At 43.7% G+C, this 18118-nt stretch overlaps 2 protein-coding genes across 10 annotated transcripts in view; one reads left to right on the forward strand and one right to left on the reverse strand.

Moving 5' to 3' along the window:
- Positions 1–9933, forward strand: part of dync1i1a (dynein cytoplasmic 1 intermediate chain 1a) — a 64634-nt gene extending 54701 nt beyond the window's left edge. For all 9 annotated transcript variants that reach the window (XM_013909752.1, XM_005728745.2, XM_005728740.1 and 6 more), the window contains 3 exons: positions 1136–1276; positions 4827–4952; positions 9159–9933. In XM_013909752.1, coding sequence (XP_013765206.1) covers positions 1136–1276; positions 4827–4952; positions 9159–9269 — 378 coding nt within the window. In that variant the 3' untranslated portion in view covers positions 9270–9933. The remainder of the gene's footprint in view (positions 1–1135; positions 1277–4826; positions 4953–9158) is intronic.
- A 68-nt stretch (positions 9934–10001) lies between these two features.
- Positions 10002–18118, reverse strand: part of slc25a13 (solute carrier family 25 member 13) — a 52485-nt gene continuing 44368 nt past the window's right edge. The window contains exons 16-19 of the mRNA XM_005728911.1: positions 17344–17482; positions 12040–12198; positions 11742–11832; positions 10002–10988 (exon numbers count right to left, since the gene is read on the reverse strand). Coding sequence (XP_005728968.1) covers positions 10802–10988; positions 11742–11832; positions 12040–12198; positions 17344–17482 — 576 coding nt within the window. The 3' untranslated portion in view covers positions 10002–10801. The remainder of the gene's footprint in view (positions 10989–11741; positions 11833–12039; positions 12199–17343; positions 17483–18118) is intronic.

Raw genomic sequence — 18118 nt, forward strand, 5'->3', positions numbered from 1 at the left:
AGGCTTTCGAGCCTATACAGCTTGGAGTAAGACAACATGCATGAAGAGGATGATGTGGACAAAATACTCATTTGCCTAATAATTCTGCACTCCCTGTACTGTCACATCATAACGAAGTGTGTGTTGGAAAAACAGACGGAGGAGTTGAGATGCTTCTTTACGTTAAGGATGAAGGAAAGACAGTGAAGAGGAAATTACTGAGAGTTAAAGAGCGTACTGGCAGCACGGGCATGGAGAAGGAGAGGCATTTGTGATCAGGCATGGACTGAGACAACTGCCCCTAGTGTGAGTAAACTGCAGCACAAGCAGTAGCCTTCACCAACTGGTCTTTCTCCCAGAGGTTAGTGTAGTTCAAGGTCAAAGTTCAATCAGCTCTCATTGTAGGCAGCTGTGTTGTCCTGCATAGTGCAGTGCATGCACCACAAAACCAAACATGCACAGTAAGGGAGGACGCCGGTGCGAGAGCTGACTGCATCTGTTCTCTGACCTCTGACTTTGTCACGAGGACTTTATGGAGACGCAACGTCACAAACACATAATTGTTTAGGTCAGTATAATGGGATGAGTTTGTCTACCAGACGAGGAATGACAGATTTGTTTCGGAAGTGTAAAACGATGCCTCTGAGCACATAAATAACATATAGATCTCTCTGTTAGATTTAGTTTCAGTGTTAAATAGTTGGTTTAAACCATTATCAGTCAGGTTCTCCTTGCACACCTGCAAGGACACACACACACAAACACACACCTTCCTGTGCACCATTGTCCATCCCGCCTCCTCCTCCTATTTTTCTGTCTCTGTTTCTCTCTCACAGCTGTTGTGTTGAGGTTACAGTACACCTTGTGGAGAGGCCTTCTCTTTCATCTCTCCCAGCGGTTTTATGGCGCTGTGTGAATGTGCTAGGCTTTTTAATTAGGCTCTGCACCCAGACAGGCCCCAAGGCTGAGGCAGCGCCACTCTGTCTGAAGCTCCCTCGCTCCCTCTCTCAATTCCTTTTCCCTCTCTCTCTGGTATGTCATCCGCTGTAATCCGTCGCTCTCCGCGTTTTCTCTGCTTCTTCTTCTTTTTTTTTCACACCATGTCACTCATACACGCTCGCACAGATACCCTCTTTTTTTTCCTCCTCTCTTTCAGCACAACAAGCCTCTGTACTCGTTTGAAGACAACGCCGATTATGTGTATGATGTCATGTGGTCGCCCGTGCACCCTGCCATGTTTGCTGCCGTGGATGGCATGGGCCGCCTGGACCTGTGGAACCTCAACAATGACACCGAGGTGTGTGCATACTCTGTATGTGTGTGCGTGTGTGTGAATGTAGCTAATACAGGCCGTGATGGGTGTGGTTTGTGTGTCATCTCTTTGTGTGTTGATGTGCGTGTGTTTGGTGTCCTCAGGGCCTGTTGCTGGGCCTCAGCCCGAACCACACAACCAAACATCCAAGACTTTTCCCTCCCATCAACCCCTCCACCACCAGTCCCTCCACATCCCTCCCAACACACACACAATTCCAGATTCCCCCGTGGGCGTTTCCCACAGACCTTGCTTTAAATCAGACTTTGACATCTCCTTATCCCAGCTCCCACCCAGCCATCCCACTAACATTTCTACAACCTCTCTCCAATGTTCAGGGAACCTCAGGACCCCACAAACCCCGTCCCATCATCCTCCCACACAGTGTCCCTTCGAAGGGGAACACAGATGTGCCGGAGACCATGAGCAAAGCCCCAGCCCTCAGTCCACAGTTCCATGAAAATAATAATAATGATAAAAAAAAGAAACTTCAGACCAGGGGTTGTGTTTCGCAAGGCTGTGGGGCAAGCAGTTATTTTAAGACGAGTGCATTTAAGGCCACTGGAGGACACGTCATAGTATTAAACAGTTTGCAGACAGTGTTATACAGTGAGCAAAATAAAAACACAGCTTATTTTTCTTTTAAAGGTCGCACACACTTACAAAAAGTGGAATCAGGGGGTTTTTTTGTTTTGTTTTAACACACATGTACAATAAGATACAGTGTAAAAGTAGGGACGCATTGACTGAAATTCTGGGCCAATATTGCCATTGATGTTTACAGTGCTTATGGTTGGGATATATTCTGGTACAGGTAAATTGCAGATTGAAGTCACCTGAGGTCTGTTTTCTTACCAGTTGTGTGCATAATCCTAGCTCCGATGTGTGCTATAGGACAAACATGTATTAGTCAGCCAACAAAGATCAAAAACATTAAATCTTTATTTCTCAGGAAGATGCTGTAAAACCTTTTGAAAGGAATCCGATATAAGTCAGTGAGTCAGTGAAGCTCACTTCTCAATGATGACAACGATTCGGAGATGTTGAGGATGTGCCAAAGTGTTGGTAGCGCTGCTGTTAGCTTGATTCTGATGCTTGAGGGAATGTAATCAAACTGTTTATTAGAGGGAAAGTGTGATTTCTAGGACACTTCAGCCTAACATTAGCTGGGATGTTAGCTATAATGTTAGCTTATAACCAGCTATTGTTGTTGTCAGCTGTCCGGAGACGGGAGGGTCGCATGTGTAATCTGCTGACAATAAGTAACCGGGATAATGTCAGGAATAAATCAGCCTATTTATGCACGTTTTTGTGTGTTAGAGTTCAGGAGATGAGGCTTGAGATGTTGGTAGCGTTGTCTCTTTCCTTTCCCTCCTCCTCTGATAATAAACCATACGTATGATCCTTCGAATCTTTGCTCTGAAGACGCAGGCACAAATTCAAATGTCCTTCCATGGACACGAATAGCCACGACTACTTTTTCTCCACAGACTCCACATATGGAGTCCATGTATGTGGCCAGTCTCTAGCCACATATTTATAACACTGTTAGTCAAAAGGGAGATGTCCTTCCCAGCTACTGTATTCAAATATGGTGGGAGAACATGGCGGTTTCCACAAACCGCAAAGCCACTCCTATGTATTTTTAATGGATTAATTATACGTTTCTGAACATTAGTTTGTTGGAAGATGTAATTACAAACTATTCAGTGTATATTTCAGAGTACAGTGTCCCTTTTTCCTTATTATGTAACATCGCAAATTTACTGACTGTACCTTTAATCTAAGCTAACTGTCATGGCTGCAGCCTCATATTTAATGGACAGATGAGCATCAAACTGTCGAGCTAAGAAGCAGAATCCACATTTCTTAAAATCATACTTTGTTACAACTCTGGGAGCAGAGTGGGCACCAAACCTTTGATCACTCGGGTAAAAGTAGAGATAAAAGGATCCTCCTTTCTCCTTCTCTTTTGGTTTCCATGGAGACAACACCTACTCTCCATCCTCTCTCATAATGTTCTTTCGCTCTCAGCGTCTCATTTTCTTCAGTCTACGCACATAAATAAAATTGGATTTGGTGTCGCATCTCTTCATCTGCTAAGCCCGTTACTCTCAGCCGGGTCCATCGGTAGCTGAGAGTCCTCCCTCCCTCTGCAGCGCAGATGACAAGTTTCCCAGGCTTCCCTCAACAGCAGCCTTTTCACAGACAGAGGAAGAGTTCATTATCGGTGGCCTAACTCGACTAACAATGTGCTTTATGAGAAACATTTGCTCAGACACACACACACACACACACACAGGCGGATGTATCGAACACATGCGCGCACACTGCCTCGCGCGCAGTCTAATAGCAACAGGCTTCCATTGTTATCGTCATATTAAAAACACACAGGCATAACGACATTAACAGAGCTTGCGCGGTGCGCCTGGTTCTCATTTCCAGTGCGCACACGTACGCGCACGCATGCACAACCAATTTAGAGTGCTCAGTTCGGATCCGCTCGTGCAGCATGCGGTTAGCGCTGCTTTCAAATACGCAGAAGCTCTGTGTGTGAGGCGACATGATGCCAAGGCCTCTGTCTCCACCGGTGACATATGTCAGACTCGCCTGCCGCATGTCAGGAGCAGTTCATGTAGACTGTGCACGTGGCTTCAGGGGGTTCTGAAGGTGCAGTGTGTGAGCACTGCTGTTCACCCACAACAGCAAAGTGAGTTATTACACTGTAAATATCCTGTTGTATCTACAAGTTGTAATTTGACAGCTTTGTTTTTCTTACCGTCTCGTATAGCTGGATAAAGTGGCCCTTTATAAATAGTAAATTTGCTAAATTTGACCATAATGGTATAATGCTTCCATTTACCAATAAACTATAAAGGGAATCGTTTAAACAGCGATTATGGTCGTAAAAAATGAGGGCCGAGAGGCATGATTTATGCCTAAATGTTTACTTCACTGTATTTTCCTTTAAAATCAAAGGAATTTAAGACTAAATTACAAAGTCACTCATTGACTTTTTTTCTCTTTTTTGTGGAATAAAATTCCCAAACACAAACAGCAGCTGTAACAGAAGCTGTCTGTTAAGTGCTCTATTTAACACTCACGTTTCCATATTGCTATTTATTTGTTTCCTGTTGGTTCGGCCTGTTCCTTACCACAAAAGCACGATCCGATATCCCCCTGCTGGTGTCGATCCTGGATCGTCAAAACTAACGTTGGTCCAAAGTTCAACATCGCAACTGACCAATCACATTGTGATGTCAGAGTTCAGCACACCAATTATATCCTAACCTGACCTTAACCACCTCCTTTTTTTAAAAGATTTTTTCATGAGTGAACATCGGGAGGTTTTGGTCGCTTGCAGTGTTGAACCTGGAGCAGCATTAATTTTGATCATCAGGAACATAACCAAAACCATCTCGGGGATAGCAGACACACCTACGTGTTTACACACCACATTTTACACTCAGTTATCCGTGAACTGTTTGATTTGTTGTTTAACGGTGTGGGTTTGTTTGAACTCTTTGCCTGCCAGGTACCCACTGCCAGCGTGACCATTGAGGGAGCTTCAGCACTCAACAGAGTCCGCTGGTCTTCAGGAGGGAAGGAGGTGGCTGTGGGCGACTCGGAGGGTCGAGTTTGGATCTACGATACAGGAGAGGTACTCGAATTAACTGTATAGCTGACATGTGCTTACACGTTACTTAATTAAGACATTTATAGAATATTTGTGGCAACCTAATGATTACAGAGTAATAATCGTAGCATTTCCAGAAATATTACACTCGGTTGTTTCTCATATGATGTTAATATTTTGGCAGTGTGCTCTGGGCTTTTACAAAAAGTCTGCTGAGTTCATTTTTTAAATTCACTTTGAGTGCCGTGGTGCACGGAGCCAGGAGTTCTCGTGGGTTTAGTTTTCAAACAGTCAAGATTTAATTACCGCCTAGGTGCCAAAAGCTTGAGTGAACTGCAATGACCAAAGTTTATTGCCACATAGAGCGATTTTTTTAGTGCCTGAAATTTAACTTGCTGATCTTTTTAAATGGATAATAGTTAAAGCTCATCACAAACACCTCTTTTTCACTTTAATTCTAAACAAAAACCCATCATGTGGTGAAAAAACTTTAATCATCATTTTATAAATATATACTTGCTTATGCTGTGATTCATGTGTGTTTGAGCCACTGACATTATTGTGTAACAGTAGAAATAAGGTTGTTTTTTTTTCAGTAAAACCTGCACATACAAATAATTCATCTATTTAGGTCTCGTTCTTCAGTGTATAAAGCCCCCACTAGGTTCATCTGAGTGAAAAGAAACATTCACACTCTCCGGATGTCTCTGCGACCTTCAAACCAAAAAGTTGATTTTGGAGCTAAAACTGACGTTTACATCAGATCAGTGTTTAGAACACAAGACGGCATTAAATGTGCCATTAAAACTACATACATTGGAAATACTGAGCTAATGACATTGAATCAAAAATCCTTTCTTTGCCTGTTCTCTGGAAATTTGAGTACTTTCCAAATTCCTGTGCACTGTCTGCAAACCTGAGAGTGGAAGATGAGACGATGATTCAGTAAAACATTGATCAGCTGATCAGCTGAACTTAGGTGCTCTGTAGCGCTGCCGTGAGTCGCATTTGGTAAATTAGCATGAAGTCTGTCTTTAGTCCTTGTACTTTTTATGGGACTCTACTGTAGACAAAGATTTGATGTAGCCTGGACTTGACCTCAGTGAACACCTGAGTCATGTGTAACCACTCATTTCAGCAAGGCGTTACCAATGGGTGACATCACAGTAGCTCCGCCCATCTTTTGTTCTGTGTTTCTACAAATTGAGTCACTGAAGTGGAATTCATGGTTCCACATTTGTGTCAGATTAGTGAATAATTAGCAAGAGAGAGAGAGAGAATTACAGAGAGAAGAAAGAGGAACACAGTGGACAGTTTTCATTGTTTTACACACTTGATGTGTAAAACACACCTATTCTTATTACGGTCGTTCCCAACGGCTGGAATTTCTTGGTTTTTCAAATTTTATGCATGCAAATAAACAGATCTGCATTTTTTGACAGGGACATTCTGAACACAAAAGTGTGTTCAGTGTGTTATTTGTCACACAACAAGTTTGCATTTGAAGCTAAGCTTAGCGAAGCTAAACGACCAGAGCAGTCAACAGTACTGGTTACTCTGCGTATTCTGGACACTGCCCCCTTGTGAATGTACACAGCAACAACATTGGATCCCTGTAGGACCAGTGCACAAACACGCCTTTAACCATCCCTCATTTAGTTTATGTTTTTAAGGAGGCAGAGGCCAGTGTTAGTAAATCTACCCATAATTTTAAAAACAAACAGTTTAGATGGTTAAAATCCTGCTTGGCGATGTGTGGTCCTGCAAGCTCCACCCACAAAGAAAGCAGCAACCCGTAAGCAACCATAAGCAGGGGGGTGAGGGGTTAAGTAATTTCCCTAGACCTTTATTTAGATCTTTCTCCCTGCTTTGTTAAACCCCCTCAAAAAGGTTCCTGCAGTGGAAATGTTTGATATTTTTGTGCCCCATCTCTTTCATGTGAAACGGCCTCCACGTGACACTGCTGTCACCACAAAGCGGCCAGCCCGTATGTTCTCTCATGTTTAGAGAGCTCTGGTTAGGATCCCAAGTGAGTGCAGCCTAGCCTAGCCGCTCGGCTAATTTTAGCATCTTTTTTTTTTTGTTGTGTGGTAAACTGGAGAGGGGCTGAGCTGGTGGACTCCATGCTGAGTTCATGGTAACCATGAGAGTCATCAATAAGAGCGAGCGGGGCTGAAAGGTTTTATGACTCCAACGAGCTAAGAGAGTGTGTGTGTGTGTGTGTGTGTGTGTGTGTGTGTGTGTGTGTGTGTGTGTGTGTGTGTGTGTGTGTTGTGGGTATTAAAGTCACTACAAACTCCCCCATACAGCTATAACTGGGAACAGCATGTGAAAAAAAGAGATGCCAGCAGTTTCATCCAGAGAGCTGTGGTCCTGGGACTTAGAGCAGCCCTTTAGAGTTTTCCAGTGCAGTAAAATACCAAATACTGTTATTTCTGTTTTATTTTACTGAGTACAAATGAGAAAAAACTGTGTCATCAGAGATTAGAGCAGTTTTTATTAGGACCTTACTGGTATTGCTCTGTTTTTCCAGATCATGTTCCTCAGCATGAAGCATTTTGAAGCTGCTGCTGTTTAAAAACCTGACTTCAGCCCAGCCAGCCGTGTTTCTGGGCCTCTTGTCTTGCTGCTAACGCTGAAGTCACTCAGGCACCAAGTACACAACGATCTGCCAGAGCCCCCCGCTGTGGCCAGCCCAGCCCCTTGGGGGGTGGTTCAAAATGGCTGCCTCCCTCTTCCTGGTTCCCGATTAATTACAGCCTGGGCAGGCAAAGCGGTTGCAGGCATCTTGGGTGGCGACTTCAGTCCCACTCACTCTGACTCCTGCTGTGCACAACTCTAGCAAGACACTTTATGAGGAATAAAACACAGTTTGACATCTCATACTGGCCTCATGTTCTCTTATCAAACACCAAAGTGAACCTGTGACGCTCATAGTTCTGTTCTGAATGCTTATACAAACACAGGCTTCAGACTGCTCTGAATACTCTGTTTGCAATGATTACGTTTACCTTTTTGGTCAGTATGATGCTGATGTGGTGATGTCACGGCTTTGGCTGTGAGTACAGAAGCGTTGCTATCATAGATCAGCATCATAGGCCGTGCTTCCAGTGACAGTATCTGATTGACCAATTTGATGTCTCAGCAGCAATTAAATGAACTGAAATTATGGAAAACATTTATGGCCCCGAAGATTGAATCCATGTGATTTCATTGATGACTTTGCCTTTAGAGCTCGGATGTGAATTTCTTTGCTACTAGGAAGAATTAGTGATCGCATTGATTTTCTGGGAACTACTTTGGATCATTAAGCAGTTGTACAGGTTGCCTGGTGTGAGGGAGCCTTTCTGCAAATAACCACACAGGTCGTCTCAGACTGACTGCAGTGACTCTGAGCAAGTGACAGGCTTGTAATAATAATTGTCTTATTTTAGATCACCAACACGTTTATATAAGCTTGCACTGATGACTGCAACTCCTCTCTTTGCAGTAGGGGACTCGACTCAACTGGTTGCCAGCTGGTTGTATTGTGGTTCTATTCCTATATAAAAGCAAGGTTGCTGAGCTCGTGTGTCACGTTGTAGTTAAATTAAGCCCTGCATCAACTACGTCAATGTTTGTGGAGGAATTGGTTTCAGATCTGTGGGGTTGTGGGTGCAGGCTGAATGTGAGAAGTTAATGTGAACTGCTGTGTATTTGCAGAGCAATAGCTTTGTAAATTTTTTGCAGACGGCACCTGACAGCAAGTGGTTGCCGAGCTGGTTAAAGGTCGATCTGTGGTCATCTCTGGCTCCATCACAACCGATGAGCAGATGTCACCTGTCCAGTGTTAAAACAACTGAAGAGAATATGAAAGCTTCTCAGACACCGAAACACCGAACATCTGTTTACCATACTTACAGACACGCGGTTAAACTCTGGAAAATGATCACGGAGAACAACTGCTTTATCTCATGTTGCTTGTTCATGCTAAAAGTAATCTGCCAGGAATTTATGGGATTTTATGACATCGTTTTTCCTTGTGGAAAAATCTGGAACCGGGAGAAGCGTGGATTCTCTGTGGGAGTCCTCTATGTTGGCACGGCCGCTGTTCCAGCATCAGTACCAGGATCTGATGTCAGCACAGACAGATTTATTGCTCATTTCCTTCCGTTATTAAGTCATGCTGTGGTACCTGTATAGTGATGTACGCGATTTCCCTCACACCGTGTACCTGTGTGGTTTTTACAGCTTTCGGTGGCCCACACGGACGACTGGGCGCGCTTTGCCCGTACGCTGATGGAGATCCGTGCTAACCGTGCTGACGGCGAGGAGGAGGGGCCTATGGAGCTGGCTTCATAGAAAAGAAAGACTCCAAAACCAAAGTGGGCGGATCCAGAGACCTGGTGTGCTTCTGCTGGTGTCAATGTAGCATGTGCTTCTCACTCACTTTGGGTTTTGTTTCTCCACGTTTATGTTCCTCTCTTGTTTGTTTGTTTTTTATTGTACTTTTGCATTTCTAAAATCAAATTGTACCGATTTGTTGTTATTTATTCGTCCAACAACTTCAGGTGATGCGTCGCTTGCAACTCGTGAGCCTCCAGTATATAAAGAGCAGCAGTCTGTTAGCCTTATGGAGGTGTGTGTACTGTAACAATGCTTCGCACTACTGTAAAAAAAGAATAATAATGGAGCAGGTTTCATAGACTAGTCATGTTTCGTTTCCATGTTCACTTTATGTTGTGCTTCTTTTTGTCTGTATTAAGCCTGCATGCAACGCATTCCCAAAATATTCCAGATGCAGAAATGTGGGGTTAACATGGAGCGAGGTTATCACACATGGAGCTGCTTTATGTCAGTGTTCGAGTCGATGCGTCAGAAGCTGAATCGAGTGGTCCTCTGTACTCAGTGACAGCTTCAACTGTATATTATTTAATGAACTGTGACGATTAATAAGAGGTATATTGTAATTCAGAGTGATTGCTGTTCAGCCTGCTAATGTTGACTATTAAAGCAGAGCCCGGGAGCCGCTGTGTTGCTTTCATTTCCACCTCCAACCAGGAAGTAGTACTGCAAATAAAACCTCCACCATACTTACTAATACAAGTGTCTCTTTACTCCGACCACACATGTTGCTGCCATACGTTCAGTAAGGCACAATTATTACACACCACATGTAGCTCCTACAGTCTCTGCACCGTACAAGTTTAAATACAGAGCCATGGCGCACGCACTCCTTCATATATTTCCACATCTGCATACATTTAAACCTGAACCCAAACATCTTGACAGCGGTGAACATTATGTACGGTCACAACGTTAACGCCGCGCCTTTTACATTCAAAACTTCTTTCTCTGGTCGTATTCTTCTGGATTCATTCGACCATAAATCGACACACGGTTGAAAAGAGCAACTCAATCAAAACAAACGCACACATATGAAAATATGTCTGGATTTCTAATATATCAAGAAGTGCCACATTTACTGTATTTTTTGTGTGTAGCCGGTTTTATGATCATGTGATTAATGTGCTTTTGGTTATAAAGCAACACAAAAGGAAGACACTGGAAAAAGCTGCAACAGTAAGTAGCCACCGATATTTAAAGAAAGTGTTCAAGTGTATTTGTGCAAGCCCTTCTGCTGCTGTGTGCATACTGTGTACGAGTTTGGAGTGTAAACCTAACTAGTATAACACAACACTGTGAAACAAACACTGCGTGAGCCCTGTAGCAATTACACACTAATCGGTGAGATCGCATATAGATGCTTTTATACAATAATTAGAACAAAATAACTTCAAATACTGTGAAAACTAAATGGACCTGATAGTTTCTCGGTGCTTTACGTATGAAAAACACTTCAGCTCCCCCCTCAAACACACACCCGTGGAGGTTCAGGGGGTGCTCACGTTGGAAGGGGCCGCTGCCGTCGGCACCGTGTAGCGTGGGAGATGGAGTCCAAACTTGCTCTCGATGCCAGCGAATGTGGCCACGGCCAACCTGAAGCCTCCGATGTGGTCGGGGTTGGGCGCCGGCAGGCTGATCCGAGACTTGGGGGTGGGCTCGGAGCCAGCCGGCTTTCTGTGGTGTGTGGAGAGAGAGAGATGGAGGAGAAAGTGAGGGACATGATGAGAGAGAGAGGAGCAAAAAAAGAGGTAGAGACGAGGAGAATGGAGGGAACTGTTCAACAACATAAACACTGCAAACTGTTAACGCACAGGGGTTTTATTATCATCATTATTAAATCTTAAATTAATATTATCATTCGAAACGCTGTTCGCCACAGAAATAAACAATCTTAATAGAAAATCAAAAGCGGAACGGCTCAACGGTTCTCCCTGAGAGCAGAACTAAATCTAATCCCTCAAAGATTTCACGCCGCGCTCTGTGAATCGCTGCCAACACAGACAGCAAGAAAAGGATCTGCTCGGGTCCAAACCGCAGCGAGTTTTCACTGGATCTGCAGCTGATTTTGTGTCGCTGTGAGCGAGCGGGGAGAGAGGGCGCTACATGGAAAACGAATGAGCCGTCCGACCGATGCGTGCATGTGCATCGTGGTGTCTGCTGTCCATTAAAAGGAGGCAACCCAAGTTCCCCAACGGGGTTTAGAGTGAAGGAGTGAATTATTCTTGACAGTGACCTTCATGAGAGGAGGATGAGGCTCTTTGAGTCCCAGGAGTGGGGAAACGACACGCTGAGCTCAAATGGGTGCTAACAAAACTTGTGTATTTGAGGAAACTGTCGACTGTCAGAGGGTCTGTGTGACATCACTGTGTGCTTGCATTCAGGAAGAAAAAGGCTTGTTATTGTTTCTGTGCGGTTGAAGATACTTACGGTCCTCCAAAGTCGATATAAAACCAGCGCTGCAGGAGTTCATAGGTCACCAGTGTCACCCCAAACTGAGGCGAAGAACGAAACACTCGAGCTGCAGCGGAGAAATGTGTTTATTTTAATTAATAAAGACGCAATTTACACAAACGCAGAACCAGATTGGCCAGTTGGTTTGACCAAAATCATCTCTGAGACGCAAGGAGAGTGAAAGTGTCTGTTTATGCTTTATGTCTTATGATCAAATCAATGTAAATCTATTACAAGAATTGTGTTGTAATTGTGTTTGACTCCATGAGCGTACCTCCAGCTCCTTTCCAGAAAGCGCGGGGCCCCTCTTCTCTGAGAATCTTCCAGAAGCAGTCCATCAGGCCGCTGTAGGTGGTCTGGCCAGCACGCGCCGCCACCTGTAGCCGTGTCTTGATCACGTCTGCCGGGGTCACCAGAGAGGCGGCCGGCATGCCTGCAGAAAGAACTCGAGAGCTTTCTAAAAGGTCGGAACGTGTTTGATTCTAAACAGAGCGCACAAAATCCAAAATCAAGCCCAAACAAATGAGATGATGTGCAGAAAGCAGCCATCAGCGATTGATTGAAATCTTGCATATCTTTGAAACCGCATCTCATCGAGTGGATTTTTAGCCGTCTTTGTTCCCCTTTCTGAAACACGTCATCTTGGATCTTTACCATCTTGCAGTATGTCTGCAGCATACATACACTATACACAAGTAGGGGCCAGCTCCTATCACTTCACCATCAACCAATCCAGGCCATTATTTAATCTCTACCTTTTTTCTTCCTTTCCTCTCTCTCCCACTTTTCCTACAGCCGTTTGAAAGAGGCCAGACAATGGACGGTAATGAGAGAAATGCACACTGTGCCCCGTGTGCTGCTCAAAGTGACTGGCTGACTGAAGGGAGTGACTGCAAGGCCCCCACTCCAGCCACTTCACTCATGAATGGGCCCAATCATTGATGGCTCGGTCATTACCATCAACTGCCCTCTTGACGATTTACTCTGACTTCTTGGTTTTTGTAACGGCAAAACGAGCTATTCAGCAAGCCTGATCAACTCGGCATTAGGTAGCCGACTGGCACCCAGTGGAGACTGACCACCTGCACTGAACTGAGGAGAGGAGCGGAGAGGAGAGGAGGGGAGCAGGCAAGACGTCTGAATATATATATATATATATATACACATATCTACACACACATAAAACTGACTATCCTGAGACCTTTAATTCAGATAAAGGTAAACTTTAAACTTTTAAAATCATTTGACAGAATAAAAAGAGTCTTGATATACAGATGCTGAAACAGAACTTTATCCAAAATTTAAAAAAAGATAAACCATGATGGCAGCATCTTTATCTCTACAAAATGTAATCAAACCAAAACCCCCACACAGTATGGGATCGACATGAAAAGTGCATAGAAACAGCAGAGGTGTAGCTACAGGGGGCCCCAGCCCTCCCTGAAATTTTATTACCTGCTACTAGGGATGTTCAAGAAACCATACTGCCATGTTTTATGGAAAGAAAACAAAAACAAACAAAAAAATCATTGCAAATCAACTATATAATGTTATATAATATAAAGTCTGCAAAGTTTAACTGTTTAAGTTTTGAAAAACATGACTGGTTTTATATTCACATTCACTAAATCCTGAAACCTGACCCCGAAAGGATCAGTGAGACACTGCTCTTCACTTTTACAGTCATAACTAGACTGGATTTTGAGAGCAGCTGAATCTTGTGCTTTACTTTGCAGCCGTGTCTGCTAAAGCATTACTTCTGGAATTAGAAGAACACCCTGCTCCCAAACCAAATATCCCACTAGCTGTGATCTGGTTCTTGGTCCCTTCTGTGCCATCTCACTTAAAAAAGAAATCTGCAAGCATTAGAGACAGACAGAGCTAATGGGCTGCAAAACAACAACAAACGCAAAGAAGTGTTTTTGCGTAGCTGCACACATGAGCAACAGGATAAAGGACGTGAAGCAGGAAAACAAGAAAACTGCAGTGGACTTCTCTAACCTCAAGACCTGTGGCTGTGTGCCACTTATGTAAAACGGGAATGTTTCCAAGCTTTAAAAGTCACGAGAAAAATCATTATATTTGCAAGTGCTTTAGCTACAGTATCTACAGTAACTTGCTAACATATCTAACAATTGTGGGAGCTAAAAGAATCTCCTGACATAAAAACATGAATAATTTTCACCAACTAAAAGCAACTTTAGGCCTTAGTCGCATACTGTATGCCTGACTGTTTTCTCTGTCTTTGTTTTGAGACAATGACGCCTCACACTTTCTCTTCACTTCCTTCCTCTGGAAGAATCTGCGTAGTTTCCAAATATTTGAAATGATCTTCACCTTGTTTACTTAGTCTTAATGGCTCAGTCAGACTAGAGTAAAAATAAACCTCGGTTAGAAAAAAGATTAGTTGTAGCAACCAGCTGACTGCAAGAGAAGACAGGTGGGAGGCAACCTGTCTCCAAACCACCGCAGCCTGACTCAGACTGACTGCAGTCACTCTCAGGTAGATGGGCAAATGTTTGCAAATAACTGCTGCCAGATTGCCAACAACACGTTGCAATCAATCTGAGTCAGTCTGGGTTGATAAGTGCAAATCATCTGCACTGTGTCTCTTTGCAGTAGGGGGCTCAAGCCAACTGGTTGCAAACAAATTTGTAAATTTCTGTTTTAATTCTCTGAGGTTCTGGGTGGAGTCTGAATGTAATTAGTCGGTGTGCCTTTATATGTAAGCAGACAGCAACAGATTTGCTAATTTTGCTACATTTGTCACAGTTAATTGCCGTATTATCACAGAGAGACAACCTGCCAACTTGACTCCAATCAAGTGCAAACTGAGAGCAGGCTGACTCTGTCTTATCGATGTCGATGCACCAAAGTGGCTTTTGAGACGGCGCTGACTGTGAGCGGTTGCCGACCTGGTGTCCAAAGCAAGGTTCAAGTAAAACATTCAATTTTCTGCCGGGAAACAATTAATATTCCCGCCATATTTCACAGTGACAAAACAAGCGAGTGGATATTTCTTACACCCCCACAGCTCGGCCAAAAATTCCCTCCCTCCAATATTTATCCCATTCGGAGCTAACGCGAGCTGGAGATGTCCACGCTACATTCTTCACAGACCAGAGTAATGCCTAGCTAAATAATGCTGTACAAACTGAGCGTGTAATTCAATTTCCTGTGCTGACTGTAAAACACTAATTGCCAGAATGCTGCAACCGCTGATAAATATATGTGAAAGAAGGATGATAAATGCGTCAAAGCAATGAAAAAAATAAAGAAGTCATGAGGCTCGTTTCAGTCTGTGAGCCGTGGCTGCCAGTCTTGCGGTGAGAAAGTAAAAGTTGGAAGCGAGGCAGGATTTATGATTTTTTTCCATGTTGCCTTGCGTCAAAAAGAGAGTGCTGCTGACACATCTGAGGATTCAAAATAAATAGTCAGCCTTTCATGCCAATGCTGTAAAGCTTTTGAACTTGGCAGGGCTGTTATTAAGGATAAATCAAATATTTAAGCCTTTCTTTGGTTAAATCATCTTTTTATGCAATGGATAAAGCTCTTAAATCATAACTGATTGTTTTGCTGTTCCAGTTCTCCTACAGGCAGGACGGGACTGTTCACCCTGCTTCTTTAACAGAGCAGTACGCGCGACCATCTTTGTGCATGTGCATGCGTGTACAGTATATGACGACTGGAAAGCCTTCATCCCGGCCCGGTTGGCTGGCAACCGAGGCGCTTCCCTACAGCACAGCTCCAGAAACCCCAGTCCCCAATCACTGAGCTCTAATTAGCAGCTACCGCCATGGAGCCTGCGGTCAAAGGCTGCCTGGCTCCCAAACTCCGAGCTCTGCTACTGTTACTGCGGGCTCGCGGACGTCTGAAGCAAGAGCAGAGCGAAACCTGCTCTCGCACTTTGTTCGAAACGGCCAAAGATTTTATTTCATAAATGTCAGGGCTGTGCACGTCGCATCGGGGGCAAAGCTTTTAGCCTTTCGGGCTCGCTTGGAATGGTCAGTCACTTTACAAGCCAAAGCACTGGTTTTCAAGCCAGGGGCAAACACTAAAAGGCTAAGCTATTAAAATGCAACATGGGACTGTGTAGACTAAACAAATGACCTGCAGAGAACTTGCATAAAACATACCATCTGAGATCCAAACAGTAATGGGTAATGGCAGGTAATAAAAATGTATGCTGTACTGTAACAGGGCCGGTTATAATGGTGGTGTAACAAGGGGCGATCCAACAGTGCTGTTTTACAACTTTACAGAAACTACAGTACATATTTATACAATATAAATATATACACTCACCAGCCAATTTATTAGGTACACTTACATAGCCATTTTCTAGATTCCCACACACACAGCACTTTAGCTGCACACCCTCACACTCTGATGCACACAATGATGGCTGCTATCTTGCCCGTGGATACCTCAACACGCACAGTAATCTGCCTGAGTGTACTTTCACCTCCTGGAGGACCCAGGGGTCAAACCACTGACCTTACGTTAAGTAGATGACTCTACAGCTTAGAGTCAACAAGGTGCTGGAAATAGTTTCACCACATCCCAAAGGTGCCCTGGTGGCTCGAGATCTGGTGGCTGTGGAGGTCATTTGAGTACAGTGAACTCACTGCAATGTTCAATAAACCAGTTTGAGATGATCTGAGCTTTGTGACATGGTGTGTTATCCTGAGAATATGTATGTACACTGTAGTTGTAAAGTGATAGGATCGCTCAGGTAGGCTGTGGTGTTTAAACAACGCTGAACTGCCACTAAGGCGACTAAGATGTGCCAAAAATATTCCCCACACTATTAAATCAACACCAGCAGCACGGACTGATAGAAAGCTGCATAGATCCATGCTTTCATGCTGCTTATGCCAAATTCTGACCCTACAGTCTGAATGTCATAACAGAAATCAAAGCTCATCAAACCAGGCAACCTTTTTTGAATCATATAGCATACACGTGTGTATGTGTGTAATATGTAATCACATTGTATATTGTCCTCTGATAGGAGTGGCACACAGTGTGGTTATTTATCTGCATACTTTGAAAACTGTCTGTCCCTCCTCCTTTGACCTCTGACATCAACAAGATATTTTCACCCAGAAAACTGACGCTCACTGGATATTTACTCTTTTTCAGTCGATTCTCTGTAAAAGAGAGGGCTGTGTGAGAAAATCCCTGCAGATCAACAGTTTCTGAAACACTAATGCTCAATCTGAACTTCAGCAGGTCATCTTGACCATTTTTACATGTGTGCATGCATAAAATGTGTGCCAGTAAGTGCTTACTATGCAATACATATACATATAGATGCAGATCTGTTTGGAGGTACACCACATGTGCAGGGGTCAGACATTAGACACTCTTCATTTGACAGTGGTAGACAGTGATTGAAATATATTAAAATACAAATACAGCAAAAGCACATATAAAATCAATGCTTTCTATTTTAATTCAAGCACTCTAGCCTCTGATCTTATATACAAACTACTTTTTACCTCTAAATTTTATACTAGTTTGTCCTTCGTTTTATATTGAAGTGTAAAGGCTCCAGGGGATGGACGTACTTTACCTGCCAGAGCTCCGGCAAACAGCATCCTGGCTGGCCCTATTCTTCCATCCTCCTCAGTGAGGTAAGCCTTGGTGTGGGCGTAGCAAGGGAAGTAGATAGCCGAGAAGGGGATGTCCCGCAGAAAACAAGCCTTGGAACCCTAAAAAGAAAGTTAGCGGGATACTTTGGGTCAAAACACTGGGTTAAAAGTTGAGCTCCCAGAAGGAGAAAACAAAGACAAGAATAAACACAAAGGGGAGCAAAGAAAGATTAATGAAGCTCAGGGGATTTAAACCTTGATTTCTGGCTGAGTTCTCTGAAAATAAATTGCAATTTCTAGCCACAAAATTAAACAATCTGTTCCTGAATCACATCTCCAAGCATCAACTGATGTTACCACCGTTTAAGCTACTTCCAAAAGACCCCTGCAACTCATGAGGCAGAATGAAATGTGGGCCGAAAACATGGCAGAAAAATCATGTCTCTCCATATGCAAACGATCAGTGCTCTCAGCGGCAGGTGAGGGGGCGGCTCCAAACGCAAAGCTATGAAAAAAAAAAAAAAAAAACCAAAGCAGAGGAAGGCAGACTGGCTGGCGAAGATGGATCCTTGTCTGCGACTGTAAACAGCACTATATCATCAAGCCTATAGGGTTTCCTGCTGTACTTTAAACCTGCTGGCTCACTGCCAGCTTTTTGACACAGCAGCTACAGTCAACAGAAGGCGTTTAAAGACCTCGCCAGAGTCTCCCTGTTTTGGACAGGCTTCATTTAACTCCCATGGGATAATCCTTTGG

Source organism: Pundamilia nyererei, unplaced genomic scaffold (genome assembly GCF_000239375.1).
Source record: "Pundamilia nyererei isolate P.nyererei 1_Seehausen unplaced genomic scaffold, PunNye1.0 scaffold00030, whole genome shotgun sequence".
Classification (NCBI taxonomy): Eukaryota; Metazoa; Chordata; class Actinopteri; order Cichliformes; family Cichlidae; genus Pundamilia; species Pundamilia nyererei.